General features: G+C 35.5%; 1 protein-coding gene across 1 annotated transcript in view; it reads right to left on the bottom strand.

The window, feature by feature from the left end:
• LOC111512102 (serine protease ndl) overlaps window positions 1-24,215 on the bottom strand; it is a 138,973-nt gene extending 114,758 nt beyond the window's left edge. Inside the window, exons 1-4 of the mRNA XM_023168198.2 lie at window positions 24,006-24,215; window positions 18,591-18,713; window positions 11,177-13,022; window positions 6,939-7,159 (exon numbers count right to left, since the gene is read on the bottom strand). Coding sequence (XP_023023966.2) covers window positions 6,939-7,159; window positions 11,177-13,022; window positions 18,591-18,713; window positions 24,006-24,147 — 2,332 coding nt within the window. The 5' untranslated portion in view covers window positions 24,148-24,215. The remainder of the gene's footprint in view (window positions 1-6,938; window positions 7,160-11,176; window positions 13,023-18,590; window positions 18,714-24,005) is intronic.
• Between the last annotated feature and the right edge of the window lie 490 nt (window positions 24,216-24,705).

Here is a 24,705-nt window from a genome sequence, read left to right as displayed (position 1 = left end):
TGATTTGATCTTCACAAACTTCCAAAATCATCAAGACATGTTTCGCCATCACAGTAGCTTACACAAACTTGAAATATTACATGTTTCGCTATCACAGAATAACATATGTAATGTTATTCACTACGAAAAAGCCACCGTGATAGCGAACATGTCGTGTTATTTTTGGAAATGAAATTTGTGAAGATCAAATAGTTTCCCGAATAGTTAGTGGAATTACTATTGATCTTCATTAAGTAACGGCCAAGTCAACCAGTATTTTTACACGTTTTATATTAGCTTCACCTGTATGTGTATGTATGTATGCTCGTTTGTATGCATGTTTGTCTGTAACTCTCAAGATCGGGATCTGTATTGACAGAATTATCGGCATTATTGCTTGATCTATTCGCGGGCAGATGGCGCTGTTCGTAACCTAATTGATATTTCTTGATCTATTCGTGGGCCGATCGGGGAGTACGGAACTATCAATTATAGCTTGATCTATTTGCGAACAGATGACGCTGTACGTAACTATCAATTATTGCAATCAAATCAAATCAAAATGTACTTTATTGTTGAAGATGAATTCTCGTTGACAAAGTGTTACTATTCTAAGAAATATAAGATACACAACTCAAAAAATATTGTCGAAGATAAAATATTATTGTCAAAGTGTTATTTCAAAGAATATAAGTTATACAAATTTGAAGTAATATTTGAACATTTGGTGATATCAGCATTTTGGGGTGGAAAAGTAGTCAGAAAGTGATAATATATATGCTACATATTGAAATAAATAATAATAATAATGAATATTGACAAAATGGTTTAGACTTTCACGGCTGAGGTTTTCAGTGTCGTTGCTTTTCGAGTTTGAAGCTAGCCACTCGCACCAGCGAAACGTCAGGAAGAAATTCCAAAAACCCACCGCTTTCAAACTCGAAAAGCAACGACACTGAATAATGAATATTCTCATGCAACACATGAATATAAGTATGAGAATATAAAAACTATAAAGCATAAAAATATAAAAGTGAATGGATAGAAAATAACGGTAAGAATCAACTTCGCTTGAGCTATTCGCAGATGGCGCTATACGTAACCTCCTTGATGGGTTGTTCAAAAGGAAATCAAAATAAAAAACATATTTTAAGAATTATAAGTGTTAGCGAAATTATGTACTACAGATGAAATATTCAAATATTTTCAATTACCCTTGATTAAGTACAGAAAAAAGTTTCGAACGAAACAGAAGATACATTTTAAAATCTAAATCGATTATTTGAAAGCAAACCAGAATATGTATTTCAACAATGAAAACTTTATCGTAAATAGTATACCTAAAAAATTCAGTTACTTAAATATTTCAAAAAATCGAAAAATTAGAATTAAGGTGCTTGACATACGTAACAAATCAAAAGATTGATTTGAAAAATAAAATTATTCGCTGAAAAAATATTTTAGTCCATTAATATTTTGAATGAAATTTCAAATCAGAACATCAAGACTGAATTGTTTTTTGAAATTATTACTGCAAATTTTCTCTTTACTTCGAAACAAATTTTACAACTGACCGCCCTCTGTTGGAGACTTACTACATCTCATCATTACTATAGAATTTAAGACATCAAACCAATGCTCAAACTTTATTATGTTGTTTGAGAGGAATTTTACGTCGTCTTCATGCGCCATCTGCTAAAGATTTATAATACTAGTGACTAGAACTTAAAAAAAAAGTATTCTTGACAATAAATCGGACTAAAAAGTGAAAAAAATAAAAAACACGCTTTTGAAGAACATCGAACTAATAAGTTGAAAATATTTTTTTGTAATAAGCTTCAAACAATAACGAACAAAAAATACTAGTGTTATTGTGAAAAAAGTGTGGGCGCCTTGTGCCATATTTTTTGTATATCAACCGCCCGTCGCTTTTTTCACAATAATACTAGTATTTTTCGTTCGTTATTGTTTTAAGCTTATTTAAAAAAAATATTTTTAACTTTTTAGTTCGATGTTCTTCAAAAGCGTGTTTTTTAGTTTTTTTAAACTATATTTATTATTACTTTGGAGCTCTCTAACTTGTCTACTTCCCCCAAACCTTCGGAAAATAGTGCAACCTCATGGGCTCATTGCTTTTTTTCTTTTTTGTCATGACACTCAAAGCAACAATCTTGTTTCTGTAACTAATTTCCACAGAGTCAACTTGTTGGATAAACAGGGTGTTTCAAATTCGATCCTCTCGAAAACTACGAGAGATACGAAGAAGGTTGAATTGGAGGAGAGTTGCGCATTTACCTGACTAACAATATGCCGTTGAGAAAGTTCTGAAATTCCGAGTATATCCGGAGATATTCCGAAAAATCAGAAATTTGGAAACTGGTTTTCAATTTTTTTCTAGCTTTAATTTTCGAAGGATTCGAAAATAAATTGCACTTTCACATTGCCACTTTTTCCCTGCTACATAATGGTGTTTTCAGACTATCCGACGTTTCGTCTTCCGGCCACCATCATCAACTTTCTTTTTTCTAAAGGACGCTACATTGGATTCTTTCTGTTTTGAATAAAACCAGATTTTACCTTTTCGAAAATGTATTATAAGTTATCATTTTGTTCGAAAAATTGGAGATATTGAAAAAATTTATTCTTATTATAATACGCTTTGACTTTATTGTTTCTAAATTTCACTTTCAATTTGTTACACTTAATGACATTTTGTTTTTGTTCAACTCATTGAATTTTTGGCGAAAAAATGGCTTTTACGAATGAAGAAAAAAGAGATATGATACAAATTTATTACAAATACGATAGAAACATCGGACATCGGAAATGTATTTAAACTTGTATCACGAAAGACGACAACTACATCGAACTATGTTCAAGTTATTTGATCAAAATCTCATTGAGTTTGGTTCGTTTGAAAAGCCAATGACAAACTACGGAGACAGAATCAACAATCAAAATTCGATAAATAAGGTGTGTATGAGACTGTGCACTGCACGATTAATTTTCCTCCTTCTCAATCTTACGAACTCTCTAATAGTGATGTAATGAAGATCGTCAATATTTTGATATTTCCTCTGACTATAAACTCTATTCTCCAGTTTACCCGATGAGAATGTATCCATAATAGTTGAGTCTGGAGACCTTGCTGTACCTCACCGACCCATTATTCCCTATCCATTTATCACGAAACCGTTCCGTCAGGTGGAACACCATCATGTTGAATTCAGATGTTATAAGTAGCCAAAGGTCGACCATCTAAATAGTCTTCGAAAATTGACATAAAAAACTGGTGATACGTTTCTCCATTCAGAATTCCGTCAAATGAATGAGGACACAAAATTATATCCTTGTGAGTTCCTGCCCACACGTTATTACTGAATCGTGCTTGCATCCGTCCAAATTACATTCTCCAGGAGAACAGGAAAATCAGGTCTTCTTATTAGCCAATTACAAAATTCTAATCGCCTTTCGCGATCATCTGGATGCAATTTTTGAGATATGTGTATTTTGTAATATTTTGGACCGCTGTTTTTGAGATGTCTGCAAGCACTTGTATGACGAATATTCATTTCGGAGGAAACATGACGTGTAGGTTTCCCCGGGTTCATGTTTATCTGCAAATCATTAATTTTCATTGAAAAGGACACAATGTCTATCTTATCTTTTCTGAAATTTCTGTTTTTTTCCGTTAATCGGGAAAACGCGCAACTTTGTCCCAATTTAATCATCTTCGTATCTCTCATAGTTTCCGAGATCCCAATGGTGAGGATCGAATTTGAAACACCCTGTATGTCGCATTTTCCTGAACATAATTTGGATTGTCCATAAACTGTTTGCTTTCTGTGATCCACTGCCTCACTTTTGGATAAAATTGACGATCTACTCTAGATTCTTTACTGCATTCCCCATATAGGTAAGGTATGCGTTATACAGCCCTCTTCTTTCAAGTGTCTTCTCAATGAGAAGTGTCTAGTGAGTAGCCTCCTCATTGTTCAGAGCAGAGTTTTTTTGTCGGTACTTTTATTAAGGTTTTCTCAGTACTCTTCATATTTTTCAAAGACCAACTTTACGATCCACCAGATCCGACCCACCAGAATGTGTGGGTCGGACATGTATTTTGGTATCATGTGGCCTGTACACATGTCGATGTTTATTCCTCCACATATTTCCAAACTTCTTCTCTGCGCAACCCCATATGACACGGTGAATTCTCTAATCTGCACACTCTTGCTTTCTACATTCTCCAAGATAAACGGTTGGGACCAAAAAGTGTTGCCAATGTCTATGTTGCAGTTGTATCCATTGCTTCTGTGATTCTCAAATATGCAAGTCTTTTCCCTCTCCTTGGCTTGTTTCAGCTTTGGCTACCATTCAACAAATGCATATTTTACCATGAGTTAAACCACCATGGTGTACAGTCAGTATATCATATCTGGTTTCTGACCCCATCTCTTTCCTTGACTTTATCTGGTCAACATCGCCTTCATATTTTGTTTTTTCAATGTTAGTTCCAGTTTATCCTGAGATTTGGTATCACTCCCAGATACTTAACCCCTTCATCTAAGAAGTTTTAGAGGTCCTAGACTCTCTATTTAACCCTTCTGGTGAATACTTACCTATTATCATTCAAGTTAATTGAATTGAAGAGACTATAAGAACGTTTCATCAAAAATGACTTTCTGTAGATGCATTTTTTTCGGTAGTAGGACAATAAAAATATGTTCTGGACAATATATTGCACGCAGGTTTCGAAATACAAAGTTTGATTCGTGTTTCGTTCCAATGGGTGAAGAATCAATTTTAAAAAAATTACGAAAAGGAAAGAAGTGATAGAAAAACGTTGAAATCAAATGGAGATGGAGATGTATGAAAATAGTACTAAAGAATTTCTGAAAGAAGGTAGTTTTACGAATGAATTGAAACTTGTGCAATCAATACGCAGTAAAATTAACAAAAATGATGTTATAATGGCTGGACCAAAAACCCTTGATTTCTTGAATTTGGGAAATTTTGAAATATTGAAACGTGATCCTACTAATTCTTTCCAAAGTCAACTGAAATATTTTTTGAAAAATTCAAACATACTTTTACTGAAAGGTAAAAGTTCAAATTACCTATGATGAACCTCCAATTTCCAAAATTATACTCACATAAAAAGAGCACAAACAAAGTTATACAACTAGACCAGTGGTTTACTTTGTCACTGCACCATGAGTGAAATTATCAGAAAGGCTAATCAGTATCATCCTGAACAATTGTAACTTTCAACCAAAATTTAGTCTACGGTATTTATATGACTTGATCAATAAAATAGAGAACAGAACTCTACCATACAACGCAAAATTACTATCCTTTGATGTGCAGAATCCATTTTCCAGCATACCTCCTGATGATACTATTACTTTAGTAATAGAATTATTAGATAGGAATAGAGTGAACCAAGTTATAAAACAAGAAATCATTGACCTTCTGTCGTTATGTCTCATACAAAATTATTTTCAATTTAATAACTATATTCATTCCTCTTAAAAATGTTTAACTATGGAAATCGTTAAGCCCCTTATTTGTGTGAATTTTCATGGACTAGAGAAGTCGATTTTCAAACATCCTTTGATTAAGAATTTCTTGTTTTGGCATAGATATGTGGATGGCGTTTCGGTAAGTTTTACAGGCTCTAAGAGACAATTAGATATGTTTCATAGGGATATTAACAAAATTTGGAAAACATTAAATTCACTATTGAAGTAGAAGCAGACAACTCAAACTCAATAAATTTCTTGGACTTAACAATTAGTAGAATGAACAACAAACATGATTTTTAAATTTATCACAAACCGTCCTATACGGATATCACTACACATTACGATTTTACCCATCCATATTAACACAAAGTAGCAGCATATAATAGCATGATTCACAGATTAGTCAATGTTTCTCTTTCAATAGATAATTTGAATAAAGAACCTAATATCATCAAGCAAATTGAAGTAAACAATGGGTTTAAAGCCGAGTTAATAAACAGAATATTTTCAAAAAAGTCTACGCAAAAGCGATTCGAGACGTTTTTTCTATTGATAAGTTAGATAATCAAAATTATAGAGCTTTAACGTATTTTGGACAAACAACAGAAAAAGTGGCTTCGTTTTTGAGGAAACGAGATATTAAAATTGCATATAGAACAAGTAATACGTTGGGAAAACTAGTTAAAAATTATAAAGATAAAACATCCAAATTCGAGAAATTAGGAGTATATAAATTAAAGTGTGAAATGTGTCCAAAGGTATAATTTGTCAAACTGGCAGAACATTCAGGAATCGAATCCAGGACAACCTATTATGAGCTATGTAAATAAGAAAACAAGTTCAACATATTCAAATCATCTTTTAGAAGAAAATCATATCTTTAACGAAGCATCAAAATTTCACACATAGAAAATAAAGGAAGCAATGGAAGTTAATAAACTTAAAAATTCAAACACTCTAATGAATGACCAAATGGATTTGAATAGATCAACATTATTAAATTTTTCTTAAAAAACGAGGAAGTATTATTATTGATGTAGGGGTGGGGTAATATGCTCCAGGTAATCATAATTGAAGAGGTACATCAGGTATAGTTTAGGTGTAGTAAGGTGTAGTTTATGAAAAAAAAGGAGATCGTTAATGAACTGCGTTATATTTTCGTAAATTTTCAGTGGTGATCTGATTTTATGAAAATATCGGTCATACTTGTCAGGTTTAGAATAGGACAAGAAAACCACTGAGTCACATTTCATTTAGAATTAATGATAAAAAAGTTTCAATTGGGGCAGATTTCAATAGTGCCACTATATGAATGTAAATATCTATTTCATTTAAAAACCTTCCCAAAAAAAGAAAATTGACATTATAAAAATGATTCCAATTTTTTTTACGATTTCAGTGGAACTAACCATGTCCCATAGGAATTATTCTTACCGAAACATCCCAATTCGTCTTCTCCTTCTGGACAATCGAAATAACCATCACAGTTCCTCAGTTTTCCAACACGCTCTTTGCAGGTACAGAACACTTCGTCGCTTCCATCATCGCAGTGTGCCACATTATCGCAAACTAGATGTTTTGGTAAACACTTACTTCCATCTCGGCAAGCTTTTTGTCCAAAGGAGCAGATTATTGATGCTTCCCTGGTTTTATTTCTGTAATTCAATAATTTTATACTCGTACAGTAACAGGTTATGGATGTTTGAAAAGGATTTTTCCTTTCATATAATTCACGTGAAAGTAGTGTACTTTAGTTTACACACTACATGTTTTATTGTATTTATTATTTCTTTCTTTCTTTGAAATTTACCCACACTTTTGTTCAAAGTTGGAGAATTTAAAAACCAAAATGCATTCCTCTTGAATGTTTGATCTCTACTAAAAATATTTCTTTTTAATTCAAACTAAACTAGAACTTGAATTCGTTGGGATTCATTCTCTAGATGAAGATTTCTTCAGGAATTCTCAGATGAATAAAAATAAAAAATAACTACAAAAAATTGACAATAGTTACAAACGAACTCAATCTAGTATATCTGAAAACTAATAATCATACAAAAACTTCAAGAAATTCGGACATCGATTTTGATGGGAAATATGTGATATTAGTATTATCATGTATGAAAATTATTATGATGACAAAAGTGACATTATCAGAAAGCATTCAATGAATTATTTATACAGCGCATAACTAACTTGAATTGAATATACAGTGTGTAACAACGAAAACTTAACAGAGTCGTTTTTGAATATAAAAAGTAAGATTTTCAAAAAAAGCTCGGACACGTCGATTTTTAATTGAAGAGGAACACCTTTCAGACTAATCAGATTTTTTGTAGTACGCACCCCCTCGGAGGAGTGCGTCCGACGACCCTTATTTAGATAGGGAAAGTAGGTCGAGTGGTACCTTATTTTAAAGGTCTTTCGAATACCTTTACAACTCTGTTAGAAGAAAATTTTTGTAACGATTAGTTTTCGAGATAATTTGAAGTTAAAATTGCTATGTTAATAATACATTGGACAGACCACTCGGTAACTTGTATGCCTAAATAAAAAAAATTTCGAGCAGTTCTTCTAATCAGTTTTTTGTTAAATAAAATCCCTTTTTTAAATCAATACCCACTCCTCTTCTTCCAGTTTTCATTAGTACTTCGTTCGATTGTTTTGTTTGTGATTGTTTGTTGGTGTATTGTTATTTGTTTAAAAATGCCTTACACTACAGTACTGCTGTGTAAGGTTTCAGTTATTGCTTCATTTTTTGGCAACGACCAAAATGCTAATAGAACATCAATTTTATTTAACGAGCAAAACCCTGGTAAATACCTAAGCAGAAATCACGTTCTGGATTTTGTCACAAAATTCAGGGAGACAGGTTCGGTTTTAAATAAGAAAAGAAATGTTCAGAGGAGGGTAGTGAATGACGATAATGCGATTGGAGTGATTGCTCAAGTCATCGCCAATCCCAGGTTAAGTATCAGAGGATTATCAGCAATGGCCGGAATAAGCCATATGAGCGCATGGAGAATCCTTAAAAATCACAAATTCCATCCTTACAAAATTAAACTTGTTCATGAACTCAATGAGGATGATTTTGACCGAAGACAGGAGTTTTGTGAGGGCATGAGTGAGAGATTAATGCAAAAGCTCGAGCTGCTTTATAACATCTGTTTTTCGGACGAAAGCTCATTTTATTTAAATGGTTGCGTGAATCGTCACAATTGCCGTTACTGGTCGGATGAAAACCCAAGACAATACGCAGAAATACATACCCAACATCTCCAAAAGTTGAATGTCTGGGGCGGAATATACGGCAATCATATTATAGGTCCATTTTTCATTGATGGAAATTTAACCGGCGATTCTTATATACAACTTCTTGAAGCTCGTATAGTTGAAATAATTGAACAGGATTCAAGATGTCAAGATGAATTTATCCATTTTCAAGAAGACGGTGCACCACCCCATTATAACCAGCAGGTTCGAAATCTTTTGAATAATCATTTTGAAGGACAATGGATTGGTAGAGGCCCAATTGAATGGCCAGCACGATTACCAGATTTAACACCACTGCACTACTTTTTGTGGGATATTTGAAGTCTAAAGTTTATGCTACACAGCCAGCCAATTTGGATGAATTACGTCGTAGAATTATTGATGAATACCGAGCTATAACTCCTGAGATGTTGAATAATGTAAGAGCAAAATTCGAACAAAATCTTTATTGTTGCATGGAGCAAAATGGCGCACATTTTGAACATTTACTCTAAATTTCCTATGTGAGTTACCCTCATTAGGTGTTACTTTTTTTGTGTGTGCTTTAAAAACAATTACAGTTTTTTAAACTTTTTCCAAAACCAACCCCATCCCCCGAAAAAAATCTCCTCGTAATAAACAAATAATTCTTACTTTTTTACGAAATCAAATGGACACGTATTAGCAGGTTGTCATAAAAAGCAAAAATATATTTTTTTTCTGAAAGTTCTAAACGTAAATTGTACCTTAAAAACGATTTGATTTATTTTAAAAAGAGTTGACTCAATAAAAATACCTTTAAATCTTCAAATTATCTCGAAAACTAATAGTTACAAAAATTTCCTTTTAGCAGAGTTATAAAGGTATCCGAAAGACCTTTGAAACAAGGTGCAACTCGACCTACTTTCCCTATCTAAATAAGGGTCGTCGGACGCACCCCTCCGAGGGGGTGCGTACTAAAAAAAATCTGATTAGTCTGAAAGGTGTCCCTTTAATTAGAAATCGACGTGTCCGAGCTTTTTTTGAAAATCTTACTTTTTATATTAAAAAACGGCAAGAACCTGTTAATATTACTCCGCATATTATTCCGCATAAGCACCGCTCTAAGAGCGGCGCCTATGCGGAAGTAGCGATTCGCATTGGATTTGATTCGCTGGAGATTGGAAAAACGTTCTCAGGAAGTTCATTCCACATAAACGCAGTTCTCCAAATGAAAGAGTTTTTAAAGTGAAGTTCGAGGAGTACTGAGTTGAACTTCAAAACAATGAGCAGCCACAATCCGTCGAGTATTTCTGATATTTACCGCTCTTGGTGGAATCGAATGTGCCAAGTCACTTGAACACTTTCCGTAAAAGTATCTATAGAAGAGAGACAAATCTCCAACTCTTCTTCAATGTTCCAGGCAATAAAGGTTGCACGTGATGTTCGCGTCTCTAATCAGGCGGATGGCTCTCTTCTGAATGGAAACCGGCAACTTCAGGGCATGTTTGGGGCCGGAGCTCCATACATGACAACTATACTCCAAAGAAGGTCTGATCTGAGCTTTATAAAGCATCACAAATTCCTGAGGTGTGTTCCAGACTATCAAGGTTGCAAGTGATGTTCTTGGCTCTTTTCCAACAGTTTCAGGGTATGTTTACATAAGAACAATACTCCAAAGAAGGTCTGATCTGAGCGTTATAAAGCTCAGGCTGCTTCTGAGAAGCAGCCTTTGTGATTCCAGCGACTTGATTGTCCCAAGACATATTGTCAAGAGAGTAAGTCGTTGATATACAATGAAAAGATGGGTTGGCGACAATATGGATCCCTGGGGAACACAAACAGTTATGGAAAATGTATTCGAGACATATCCATCGATGGCCACTTGCAGGAAACGTTCTTTCAGGAAACTGATGAGCCATACTCATAAACGATCCGACAAGCCATAGCATCGAAGTTGGCTAGCAAATCCTCATGCCACAAGCGAAACAGCTCTTGACTGTCCATGTTTCTCGATTGCGTGATTCCAAATATGGGTGACATACGATAAAAGATCGCCTGTTGATCTTTATTTCCGAAAGCCATATTATTGATCGCTCAAGAAGTTTACGACTTTCTCCATGATCTTTTGATATCACTGATAGCAAAGCTACTGGCCTATAGTTATTTGCAAGATTTTCCTTGCCCGGAAAAGCAACTTCACATATTCCACTATATATGCGAAAATCCAAATGGTTCTGTATACATTCTCATATGAGGTGAATGATTGTTAATTTCAAAGAATTGAAAAATATATGTCGTAGTGACTGAAATATTATTTCAAATCTCTTGAATCAAACACGTGTCGTATAAGTTTTCATTATTCACACATTCACACAAAAAAAACTTTCATGCAGTGAATATTCTATGATTCACTTCCTGACTATTTTTTCTCAACTAACCTTGACAGTTCTTCTGCTACTGCATTAATCGTTACATTCTGCAGCATATCCTGAAGATTTGAAGCCTGCCTTCTGATTTCTACTCCAGACATAGAAACAACACCATTCGTAACCGGTGATATAGGATTACATACATAATACTGCCCTCCTGGACCGCTAACTTTCATTTGACCGCTCTGTCCTTGCTGAGCTTGCTGCGGCCAGAAGTTTGGCATGTATTGTGCCTGCTGGACTTGTGCCGGCCATTGGCTCGTCGAGAACTGTACAGGTGGCACCAAAGAAGGTTGCGTGTAGGGATACATGGGAGGATTTAAGACGAATTGGGGAGATTTTGGAGTATCGGCTGGAACTATTCGCATTAGTTGGGAAATGTCAGGTACTCTATATAGTTGAGAGTATGGGTTCGGGTTGGCGTATGGGTAATAACAGGGGTTGTAAAGGGTTTGTTGGTTGTTCGAAAGTTCCGGTGGTGATGATTGTTGCACACTTTTAACTTTGTTTGGGGTGTCATTTTCTTCTGCAGTAAATCTCTGCCTGCCTTGTGTATGTTGTGTCTTTTTGAAATCAGAAGCTATGTTGTCTTGTTCATAGCGAGTCGAGGTGGAATCTAGAAGTGAACTTTTGGTAGTTATTGACACGCCGTCAGTTGAAAAATTGAGGTAGTTCTCGTTGCTTCTTTCTGAAGTCAATTCACTATTTCCATTATAGTTCGCAATACTTCCTTCGAAAGTTTCAGGTGGTTTTGAGTTAACGGTTTCAGATGCTATTCTTGTCAAGTTTGTTATGTGAGCATCGTATGAATCTAATGACATTGGTTCTAGATGGGTAATGGTTTCATCACTTTCACTTTTTTCTTCAATTGATTGCCCATCATTGTAGGCTGATGAAATTGTTGATATTTGGTAGGTTGCAACGTCTATATTTCCATCAAAAATTGTTTCAGTTTCTTCGGTATTGCTTCTAGTGGACTGAGTGAAGGCCTCAGATGAAATTGAAAATATTTCAGTTGTAACTTCTTCATGAATAATCTCTGTCGTTGCTGTTGTTGCTTCGAAATCTGAAATGTTATCATCAAAAGGATATTCCAATCTCAATGTTACTCTAAGAGGAGCATTTTCTGTTGTCGTTTGTGTGTATTGGTCTGCTAAGTTTGGATTGGTAGTTGATTTTTCTGCTGCTGCAATGAATTCCGGAATTTGTCTGTAATGTACAGAAAAATTTGTTTCATATTTGTTAGTATTATCAGAATTGATATTTATTAGAGCAGAAGGATTATCATATGCTTGAATATTTTCTTGTATATCAGGAATCATAGATTCATATGTATTTATGTAATGAGGTGGTAGAAACTGTGTTTCAGCAGGAGTATGAAAGTTTTCCTTCGAAAATTTATAATCTCCCTGGTTTTCTGAAAATCGACTATTTTCTTGTTGGTGGTCATAATATGTTTCTCCATAATTTGTAACCTCATTTTCAGATTTATAATGACCATTGTTGTAGTAATAGTCATAATAGTAGTCCGGATATACTTCTTGTATTACGTCACCATTGATATGATTCACTTGTCTTCTTGAAATTTTGGTTTCAATTCCTCTCCTCCTCCTTATGTCTATAAAATTATTTGGCGATGACTCTTGTTCGTCTTTGCATAATTCCAGAAAATCATCATTGGTTTCGGCATTTGAAAAAAAACTGCAACAATTTTCGACGGTATCTGTTTCTAAACATTTCAGTACCAGGTACTCCAGAGGATCCTTCGAGTCATCGATTATTAGTTCATTCGCAATGTTTTCAGTTTTGACTGCTGTATGTGGGGTTGGAGGTTTCGTTTTGAAGAGGTATGTTTCTGAAAAAAAAAAAACGTAATTTTATAGAAAGAACAAAATTTGTTTTGGCAGGTCATGATAGAAAGGAACTTCTAGAATCGAGCATTCCATCTGCTGCTGCGCCAGATATCTTCAATGGTGTAGGCTTCGACATCAAGATCGATGATAGTTTCAAAGAGTCTCAGTCTTTTTGTTTATTTCCAATACGCAAATGCTCTGAAGCTCGTACAATTGGATAAAAATAACACCAACCACAGGCTAATCAACGCTAATTCAACAACTCTTGCAGCAATACGAAGACTGTATCGCAATATATATCGACGCATCCAGGTCAGAAGGAGTAGGGGTAGCATTCACCAATCCTAACTCCAATTGAACTACTATTAGGAAGAGCTACTATTATAGAGAGCTACTATTATGAAGAGCTACTATTATGGAGAGCACTTGGAAATGCAGAGAAAAGCGAGCATTCAAAAGTCTTGGTTACAACCGACTTATTGAGTACACTCGAGGCAATAAAGAAGCTAAACTCAAAGCACCCAATCTCACTTCATATCCAACATACGATCCACGCATCCAGATCAGAAGGAGTAGGAGCAGCATTCACCAATTCCAACTCCAATTGAACTACTATTAGAAAGCACTGTGTTCCCAGAAAAATTTTATGCCCTATGGAGAGCACTTGCTAATGCAGAGGAAAGCGAGCATTCAAAAGTCTTGGTTACAACCGACTCATTCAGTACACTCGAGGCAATGAAGAAACTAAACCCAAAGCACCTTATCTCACTTCATATCCAACATACGATCTACTCACTCATCAAGAAACGTAAATATATCCACTTTATGTGGGTTCCATCACATGCTGGTAAAGCCGGCAACGAAATGGCCGACCAGTTAAGCTAGGTTACCTCAAAAGTGAGTGGGACAAAATTGACCCATCACCGCAACCCGCAACGTTTTGGGTTGTGGCTCGTACCTATTCACACTCGACCAAATAAACCAAGCTTCTAAACGAAGCCGATTAGTTTGTATGTTGAGTGGCCTTTCATGTCAGACGGTAAAAGTATGGCTCTGCCAAACTCTGAAAATCTGATTCGGTCCCCAGCGGGGCAGGCACAAAGTATGTGCTCTGCTCTTTCATCATTTCACAAACAGAGGCGTCACACACGGTATTACAAATATTTGTATATGATGATTCAGATGACAGCGACCTGTGAAAAGGCCTGTTATACATCGTAGTTCATCCCTACTGTAGTCGAACAACTCTTTGGTATCAAGCTTAGAAGGTTGAATAAACGCCTTGGAGTGGGTCAGTTCTGGAAGATTCTGCAAGAAGTCCATAAAACTTCTTGCCATCCAGGTGTTTAATTTTTTTTCAGCAAAGTCTAAAGCGATACCAATGACAGGTTCTGGTCCGATGAAGCTGATTGCAGCACCCTCCTTTGCAAGAGAGTCAGTAGTCTCAGTGCCTTCCAGACCAGTACGGTCAGGAATCCAGACCAGAGGCAATCTGTTAAGTCTTCCTATCGAGGAGAGTCATTTTTGGCAATGTGCTACCAATTTAGATGTTGTTCAGTAGGAGCCAAGAGCTACCAACGCCGCTTGACTGTCCGAGAATATTTTTATCGACTTGTGTATAAGGTTGGATTCTTCCAATCTCTCCGAACACAATATAATAGCGTAAATTTCCGCTTGAAATACAGTCACATAGGTTCCTAGGCAGGTTGATATCTCTATCCTGAGTCTGCGGCTGAAAACACCTGCACCAGAACCTGAATGTGTTTTTAATCCATCTGGGAACTAACAACCTGTGAAATATTTTTTTTTACCTCAAATTGATCAAAATATGTGTACTGTTATTTCCAAATTTATAGAAAATACCATTTCATCAGTTCGGACTTCATTGTCTAATATAATATAAATTTATTTGATAACCCTGAAAAAAAATCAAAAAGATTAACCGAAAATAACAATTTTATTAAACAAAAAACTGAAATTACAAAGAAATAACATACAACAACCAAACAAATAAAAATTGAAATATTAATAAAAGAAAAAAAGAAAAAATTAAAAATATTGACAAAAAAAAATCAAAAGATTTCAAACCAAGTTATGAAACAACGTTTCGATTGTTGGTATTAACAATGGTCTTCGGGTGATCACCCGAATGTTTGATAAAATTGTTATTTTCGGTTAGTCTTTTTGATTTTTCTTTCAGGGTTATCAAATCAATTTATATTATATTAGACAATGGAAGTCCGAACTGATGAAATACACCACGAAACATTGACAACCACTTTCAAACAAAAGAAAATACCATACCTGGCACAAACATTTCTTTTAAATCTCAAAATAACTCAAGCAATTTTTTAGTAAATTCCAAAGATAAAATTAACAAATTACACAGAAGTGGAGTCTATAAGCTTGACTGCTCTGATTGTTCTGCATCTCACATTTTTAGAACCTGTAGATCTCTTTTTACTCGTATTATTGAACATTTAAAAAAACATGAAAAATCTGCTTTCGGCCATCACATTAAATTTCACAATCATAACTTCAGTCTCAACAGAAATTCCAAAATATCACATAAAATAAATAATAAAAATTTCCTCAGACTGGCCTTGTTTAAAGAGCTGGAGATTTCCAAAGAATTTTCCAATAATGATCATTGTTTAAATACTCAAGTAAACTCAAACATAGATTTTTCTCCTTCATAAAATATTAATTAATCAAATTCATTACTAATATACTTTATTCTATATTGGCTTCTCCTCAATTAATTATTTTAAATCCATAATGGATCACTCCTCAAGTTGGTACCATTATTTTCAACATGACACTTGACACATCCCGTCTTAAGTTGCCCTCCTTTCATATAATACTTTGACTGAACCACAGCCTTTTTTGTTTTCCATAAGTCAAGTATTACAAATGTGTCATGTACTCATTTTGATACTTCCTGTTGCCTGACAAGTAAGTAATCATAAACGATTTCCAAATTTCATAACCTTTAAAAAATTTTTGCAACTTTCAATTTTCACAAAACTTTCTTATCAATTAGATCACTAACTTTCAGGTGAGCGCTTTGCAATAATTTTATAATTATACACTTTCATACAAATAGCTCTTTGATTCATAAACAACTATTTGCTCCTGATATTTCCTTTTCTCGGAGTATCCAGTCCTCTCTACTCGGGAACAGTACTTTATAAGGTAGTTCGAAATTGACAGTTGAAGGCATGAAGTCAGAGGACATTTCGAGAATGCTGTGACTTCCAGTGTCAACCAACATTCTGTTGCACTCTGCCATTAATTGATTTATGCAATTGGCAATGTGCAGAAGTCTATATGCAGTCCATCTAGCCTCTCTCTCCAGAAAAATGTAGAGAGGAGGTAGATCTAGAAGGCTCTTCATGGCCGCTGACGATGTGGCACTGATGACATCACTGATGTCCAGACAAGCTTGTCTTTGTAAGCCAGAGAGCTTTTTCTGATCCGTTTTCTGTAAAGTCACCATAAGTGATCATCGGCCTGACAATCATCACATAAATCCAATGGATTTGTTTGGGACCTAAGCCCACACATCCTTAAACATGTCCATAGGGACAGTCTGACTTTGTGTAGAACTTTTTCCAAGTGAGCGTTCCAGGTGAGTTTTTATCAAAGACATTGCCAAGATATTTCAACTCCGTTCCAAATGGAATTCTGTTTGACAATCTGTTTGAAATCTGTTTTTCCGTTAACCAGCTGTAGCACCCCTACGAACGACATCTCTCAGAAGTCGAAACTCACCGTAGAGAGAAAGTGGCGTTAAATCGTACAAGTTTCTCCTCCTGGTGAAGGGAATTATCACAGTTTTTCTGGGGTTGATAAACATCTGCTTCCTCATGTACCTGTGAACAACGTCCATCGTGCTTTGGAGGATATTACTAGCTACCCTTCCCGACGCGGACCAGATGACGAGGTCATCTGTATAAGCTTGCAGATCTACTTTTCTTCTGTCGAGGGCATCAAGCAGACTATCCATCAGGAGCGATCACAGAAGGGGAGATAGCACCCCACCTTGACGGCAGCTTCTGGTGACCTTGACCCTAATGGCCTCGTCTTGAAGAGTCATAGTTGCAGTTCTGTTTACCATCATGGCATATATCCAGCCAGTTATGGTCGGTTCTATACCTTTTCTAGTCAGAGATGATCCTATAGATTCAGGTAGTGCATTATAAAATGCACCTTCAATACTGAAAAATACAGTAACCGCAATATCCTTGTTGTTGAGGAATTAGTAAATTTTCTCTACAAGGTAGTCTAATGCTAAATCTGTCGATTTGCCTGTTGTAAGACTGATTGGTCCTACCGATTTAGAGTGTGTGTATACCACCCTTGCTGCAAACCAACTGGGTGGTATATAGACCCCGGTAGACTAGCTCTACACAATTTTATGATAATAGGTAAAATTATTCCCAGTCCGTTTTGAAGAAGGATATACTATCCTCTCCAGGGGATTTGAGGGACTGAAACTACTCGATAGCCCATTCAACTGCCGGTGCTGTGATAACCTTCCTGACGACCTCCCAATCGTTCTTTTTTGGGCGTTTAGCGATCTCGAAGATGGGAGGTCTGTTGTTATCAAGAGTGAGATTTCCAGGAAAGTGGTTTCCTATCAAAAGCACTAGAGGTCGTGAATGTTCTATTGGGTCGTTGAAGCGAGCCAATTTCAGCAGTCGGCTCTCTAGCCAGAATCTTTTGAATAATTGTGCTGCGAGGAACCAACGTATAGCAACAGCAATGGAATGGCCCCACTTCTAAGTTATCAACAATCAAACCATTGGTCTAACCTGGAAATCACTTCCAAAAACAAGGAAATTGCAAGTTATCCTGTCATGTCTTCGACTAGAGCACACTCGCCTCACTCATGAAGACATTCTCAGCGGAAATCACTATTTATGTCATAGTTTGGGACTGTGTCAAACATATTTTATTTGAGTGCGTATCTTACTTCAACATCTCCTTCAATCCCTCTCAAATTGAAGCAGCGTTAGGACAAAATTACAACTATAAAAAACTAATTGTCTTTCTAAGACGGATACAGTTGCTGCACCGTATATGAAAATTTAATGTAAAATAGATAAATTAAAATTATCGCTAATAACCCCCGAGGTTGATACAACATTAAATACATGTAAATGAAAAAAACTTCGGGAACAATAAACCTCACTCTGTGATCTACTCATTTCAGTGGCGTATTTATTCTGCGGAAAGTAATGCAGACAAAGTTACGTTGAGGTTTTCAGCTTTCTTTGGTGATTTATCATTAATCTGACATATTTTTGATGACGATTTGTGATGGAATTGACCGACAAATTATAAGAATCCATGTTAAATAAATTTCATTGCAAAACAGCAATGTTTAAGGATTATTATTTGATTGAGTTGTCATTGTCAGAGTTCTATTTTGTGTAGATTTTCAAGAGATATAGTTTTATTTGAGTTGGAAGCCAAATGTCTGTGAGTAGTTTTATTTCAATGTTGAAGTAGAATAACAACAAGTTGGTAATATAAACTAGAGAAAGAAATGAGATTTCTCCTACCTTCATTAATGTACTCCAGGATTCCAAAAATGACAAGAACTATTATATTCACGAGGAACATGTAAAGTAATATCTTGTACACTCTGTTCTTGCATTTTGTCTTCTCCTTGGTAAAACTCGCCTCTGAAAATATAACAAGTCATTATAGATTATGGGTTCGGAAAATATTGTTTGATTGATAATTAGAGACGAATATCGCGATGAAAATAAATTTCAAAAGTAATTCTATCCTCATTATGAAGTTACGGAAGGGTGAAAGGGTCAGATATTTTAAGTTTTTGTTTTTGAAAAATTCCGATTTCGAAAGCCGAGATTTTGAGTTCAAAATTGAAATTTTATCAGGAACCAAAATGAACTTGAAGCCTTCCTGCGCTTCTATATAAACGGGAATTTTTAAAAAGGTTATATTTTCATGTTCATTGTGGAATATATCGCTTGAAAAAATGGATGTGTTTTTGTTGAAACATTTTATGGAATTAGAAATATAATAGAATAGGAGAAAGAATAATAGAAGAATAATAGAAGAAATATAATAGAATAGAAGAAGAGGCCATTTTCTATTCGGGTGTTATCACCCGAAGACGATTGTGGACACTAACAATCGAAACGTCGTGAATTAACTTGGTTTGGAATCTTTTTAATTTTTAATTTTCATTTCTTTTTCGTAATTTTCAATTTTCATCTCGTGTTAACAGTTCAATTTTCTTTTTGTTTTTTTGGTTGTTGCTTGTATTTTATTTCATTGTAATTTCATTTTTTTGCTTAATATAATTGTTATTTTTCAGCTAATCTCTTTTTAAATTTTTTTACAGATTCTGTCAGGTATTTCAAATCAATTTATATCATATTAGGCAATGGAAGTCCAAACTGATGAAAAGCAAATAGTGTGCTTGTGGCAGTTCTCTAACATCTGTGGAGTGCATGCTCTCCTTATTGAATCTTTCAACTCTTCAATATTTAATATGTGTGATTGATGACTTGTTTATTTTGTAGTAATTCATGATCATTTCAATGAAATGAATAAAAACACTTTTGTCTAATTACTACTAGTTAATTTTATTTATACGACCAATTTCGTGTTTAACCAACCCCATTATCAAGTCTGAAACGAAAATGTGAAATTTGATAACACGTTTATATCAGGAGATGGAAAAACAGGTGGTTAAACGAACCAGGGTACCAACTTTAAAATTCAACAATGGGGTTCAGTTCCGTTTCCGATGTGGTGGAAAACGGACTTGCTGATAGCGACCGTTCACAAAAAAGGTACGTGGACACCATTGTTGGAGACGGAATTCAGTTCGTGTTGTGAATGTCCGCCGTTATATAACGTTCCAGCATTAACATTGAATTAATAATAGTTTTAATAATAACTTTTTAAGTCAAAATAGTAGTGCTCTCATTCACGCCGGTTGTAGGCCGGAGTGGACCGGATGTCCACGTGGGAGTGCTAAAGTGGAATGAATATATAACGCCTGCTTCCATTCACGCCGGTTGGAGGGCGGAGTGGACCGGATGTCCACGTAGGAGTAGGATCGCAACAATTAAAATGTTATGAAAAAGATCATTTTCTTTTATATGTATTGTTTATGTTTGCCGTCGGAAGACGTGCCTTGAAAATATATTAAGAATCATTATGGAGTACAGTATTGCATTGTATTATTAATTGATTTGTTGATTTTCATGGGTTCCAACATATTCATTTTTTCCCTTTAATACATATCTGTAGGATTTTCAGGTTATCTTTACTTATTTTGGCGTTTGTTTCTTGAAAATGTTCATACATTATAGATTTTTTGTCCAAACAGACGTGTTCACGGAGCCGTACGTCAAAAGTTCTATTGGTTTGACCTGTATATACTGCAGAGCATTCGCCACACTCTATTCTATATATATCCGATTTTTTTTATAGAGTGTGGCGAATGCTCTGCAGTATTTACAGATCATCCTACACATATGTAATGAAGGGAAAAAATGAATTTGTTGGAAGCCATGGAAATTATCGAATCAATTAAAAACCAGAAATATATACCCTTAAACAAGCAACTTGATTTATGTAGATATCCACTTTTGAATTTATAAGTTCAACAACCCCTTCTTCAGTGTTGAATTGGCACCCTGGTTCGTTTAACTACCTGTCCTACCTTACCTAAAAACTCCTGATATAATAATAATAATAAGTAGGGATGGCCACTAACATCCATGGCCTTTGGTGAGTTGCGACACCACTTATCCGAGCAACTGGTGCAAAACCGGACCGGCAGCCCAGGTGCACCCGGGAAGGAGAACTCTATTCTCCCTCCGTTGCCGGCCGTGGGTCCACAGGGCTAACCACCCGGTGGACCCAACACTTGGTTCCCAGTGATCAAGAAAGGGGCACCCACAATCGACCCGCTCGGAGGGGTCAGAGGCAAGGTGGTGGGGCCCATAACGATGATTTGCCTACTAATGACAACCTTGGCAATGAAAATGGACGCTTTGAGTGGACGCATGAGCTGAGAGATAGCCTAATGCGAAGAGGGTACATGGCGAAATTTTCCGCCCAAAACCTTAAGGATTATGTATCTTATCTTCGGCGGCAGGGCTATTTAGCTCCTTCCCAACCTGCTAACGAAGTAGTAGAAGTGACAGTTCTACCACCCGTTGGCACGGCTGGAGAGGAGACTCGCACCATACCACCAATGGAGACGACAATCAGAACACGCAGGGCGCTCCACAGGATTAAGCCCCTGAAGCCACAAGAACTGGCTCGTTTGGATGCGGAGGTTCATAGTCTTCTAACAGAAGAGGCTGACATCTGGCAAATCAAAACCGCCGTGTATAACGTCGTCCAATCGCTTTCCGAATCGGAAGTACGAAATCCCGGCCTTGCGGTTCGGAAGATTGAATGGCGTGTACACAAGATGGAGGCTAAGATCACGTTGGCGAGACAATACGCGTCTTATATCCAATGTGTGATGGATTACAGGGCGGCCAACAGGCATTTCACGCACGCAGTGCGGCGAATAGCCGCCAATCTACTACGTATCCATCACACTTTAAGCCAAGGCGTGCTGCTGACCACCAAACAGCACTGCCTTGATAGGATACGAATGCTACTGGCTGCTAAGAAGTCACTAGTGAGGCGAGCGAGAAGTATCGCGGAAAACCTTAGGTTTAATAATAATAATAATAATAAAAGCCTCGATACATTCGGGAGGGCACGCTAGCGCCTTCCCGAATGTATCGGGATTTCGGGGATAGGGCCTGACTAGCGCACACTACGGTGAAAAAAAAATAATAAAAAAATAATAATAATAATATTAATAATGGTCTTTATTTTTTCAAAAAATATATAAAAAAACAAGATTGAGGAAATTCACCAACAGAAAATTTTTGAAAATAAAGGTCGAAGTTCAGTTCAGTTCCTGAATAAAATTCAACGACTGAACTGTTCTTCCACTTAACCCTAAAAAAATAACCAAGTTTTTAAATTTCACATTTTAGTTTCATACTTGACAATGGAATTAAACCCGAAAATAGTCGTATAAATAAAATTAACTTGTGGTAATTAGACAAAAATATTTTTATTAATTCCATTAATGTCCTCAATAATTTTAAAACATTTTTCCGGATACTTTCTTTTATGAAGCCCCAGAACGAAAAATCTAGAGAAAGGTCCGGTGAACGTGGTGGCCATTCAATAGGAGCATTAATTTCTATACATCTTCCTGGTCTACTTTTATTAAGGAAATCTCTGCATATTCTACTGCGATGTGGTGGAGTTCCGTCGTGTTGGAAATACTCATATTTTCTTAGGCTATGTGGCGAATCTTCCAGAAACTCAGAGTCCCTGATAAGAAGTCCAAGTATAATTCTCCGGTCAAACTTGTTTAAAAAAAGTGGGGGCCAATAATTTTTTATCAAGAACACCAAGCCATACGTTAACACCATATCTCTCTTGGAAACTAGTAACTCTATGTGAATAATAATTTTTTTGTCGCCAGTATTAGCGTATACCTATTCCTGTTGAACCATCCGTTATTGGTAAATCTATTTTCGTCATACCACAATTTTCTTTGCAAATTTCATTATTTTGGTGAAATTTCCTAATGAGCCATCTACAAAAAACTTTTCTCTTGTTGAAGTGCGTCAATCGCAATTGATAGACTTTCTGACTTGGATTAATTCTTCTTTAAAATTTTCCGTATAGACGTAGTGGATATGGTCGAATTATGAGCAATCTCCATCACTTATACTTCCTTGATTTCAATTTTTTCATTTTCTACAAACCTATGTCGAATGATTGTCACTTTTTCATTATTGTGAATGTTTTTTTAACTATTTTCGATACGTTGAAAATATCTATGATTAGGATGTCGTTGTTCAGGATACAAGTCCTGATACATTGCCAAAGATTTGGTAGCATGGTAACATCTCGAATAAACAAAAAGCATATTCACTTTTTAGCCATTGGGAAAATTAATGTTTTTCCCTTAAAATCACACACTAAATTGAATAACTTTTTTATTCAGTGTTTGACAATCAACTTGACATTCATATTGAAATTATCAATCATCATGTTTCTCCTGAATATCTTCTATGACTTTTTTGATATAGTATTTTTACCAGTTAATGCTTTTTGATACTCATTTTCTGAACAGAAATATTCAAGTAGCTACAAATTTTCGAAAGACATTTGGAAATTATGAATGGATTTGTATTGATATAAAGAAATGGATTTCAGTGATTATAAATATTTAGGATCTCAATGAACGACAATAACCGACAGGAGAATGTGTTTCGATTTGAGTAACATTGATGATGTTGTGATATATCAATGAATTTTCAATAACAATGACTACCAAAATGTATAAAAAAATATACAAGTCTGTGTTTGAAAAAAATATGTTGATGATAGATTGCAATGAACGAAACGTCGCATTGGAAAATGAGTTGAACCAGATTATGAAAAACATGAAATGGAGCGAAAAGTTCTGTAATTTTTCTGATATTATTGAAAATGTAGGCAGTAGAGCAAAAAACTAAAATCAGACATTTTCAGTTTTTTTCGGAAACGGTTGGTGATTTCATCGATCAGGGAATACCATTATGTTGCATTCCTGAAAAGGCAGCTTTTGTTACATTTAACCTTCCTTGTAGAGCCTACTGTTTCCAAGATAGCAGTAGTGGTATCAGATAAAAAAACGGCCTGTATATTCATTGCAACCCGTTTACTTGAGGCATAGATGAGTGAATTCAACAACATAGAAGTTCAGAAACATCGGTAATTTGGATACTTCTCATCACCAGTGCTTGAAATCACACGGTAAAATGTTAGACCTCGTTAATCTTTCGTGTCACACGACGGCTGATTAATGTGGAAACAGATTTTAACATATTTTCAACATTGATTCCATTATGTCAATAACTCACCTTTCTTGGAAAGATTCAAATCGATGGTCACTAAATCCTGCGGCTCCTCAAACGGCTGAGGACTAGGAGTTGTATCACCATCACTTCTGAAACAAGTTATTTTCGGGGAAACCATTTCACGAAACACTAAATCATTCCACATATGAATACAAATCTCAATACAAAATGATTGGCATATTGCGATGCCATGTAAGCATGTGCTTGTCTAATTCGTCGTCAGCAAATTCATTTATTATTGAATCTAGTGCGATGAATATACTGTGTCGGCAAAAAAGTATTCCAATTCCCGGAATTACAGTGTGGAAGAACTTTGAACAAGTCTGGTGTTTGTAATTCGACTATTTCTCGAGGTGAGATTAATTTATTAAGTTTACTATTTCCGTTTCACAAATTGTAATTATTCATAGGGAAGCGAATATATTTGACTTTTTCGAAATATGAGCCTTCATGATAAATAATCAGTCAACAATATATTCAAAAGTGTAGCTTTGTTTATAAACAAAAATTACTAGGAAATGAAAAGGATTGTATAGGTCAATGAATCTTTTCAATTGAATTGATTGAAACGTAAGGTACAGGGTGGTGCAAATCAGGAGGTCAAAAAACCCAAATATAACTCATATTCATTATCAGTATTGCTGTGGTTCCTGAGACTTTTTGACCAGTGCAGACTTCAGTTTTTGAATACTTTGTTTTTTCT

The sequence above is a fragment of the Leptinotarsa decemlineata genome, unplaced genomic scaffold, assembly GCF_025532065.1.
Source record: "Leptinotarsa decemlineata unplaced genomic scaffold, Ldec_3_MD MMD2_tig00000026_RagTag_RagTag, whole genome shotgun sequence".
Classification (NCBI taxonomy): Eukaryota; Metazoa; Arthropoda; class Insecta; order Coleoptera; family Chrysomelidae; genus Leptinotarsa; species Leptinotarsa decemlineata.
Note: the sequence above shows the minus strand (reverse complement) of the source record. Positions and strands in the feature narration are given on the sequence as shown.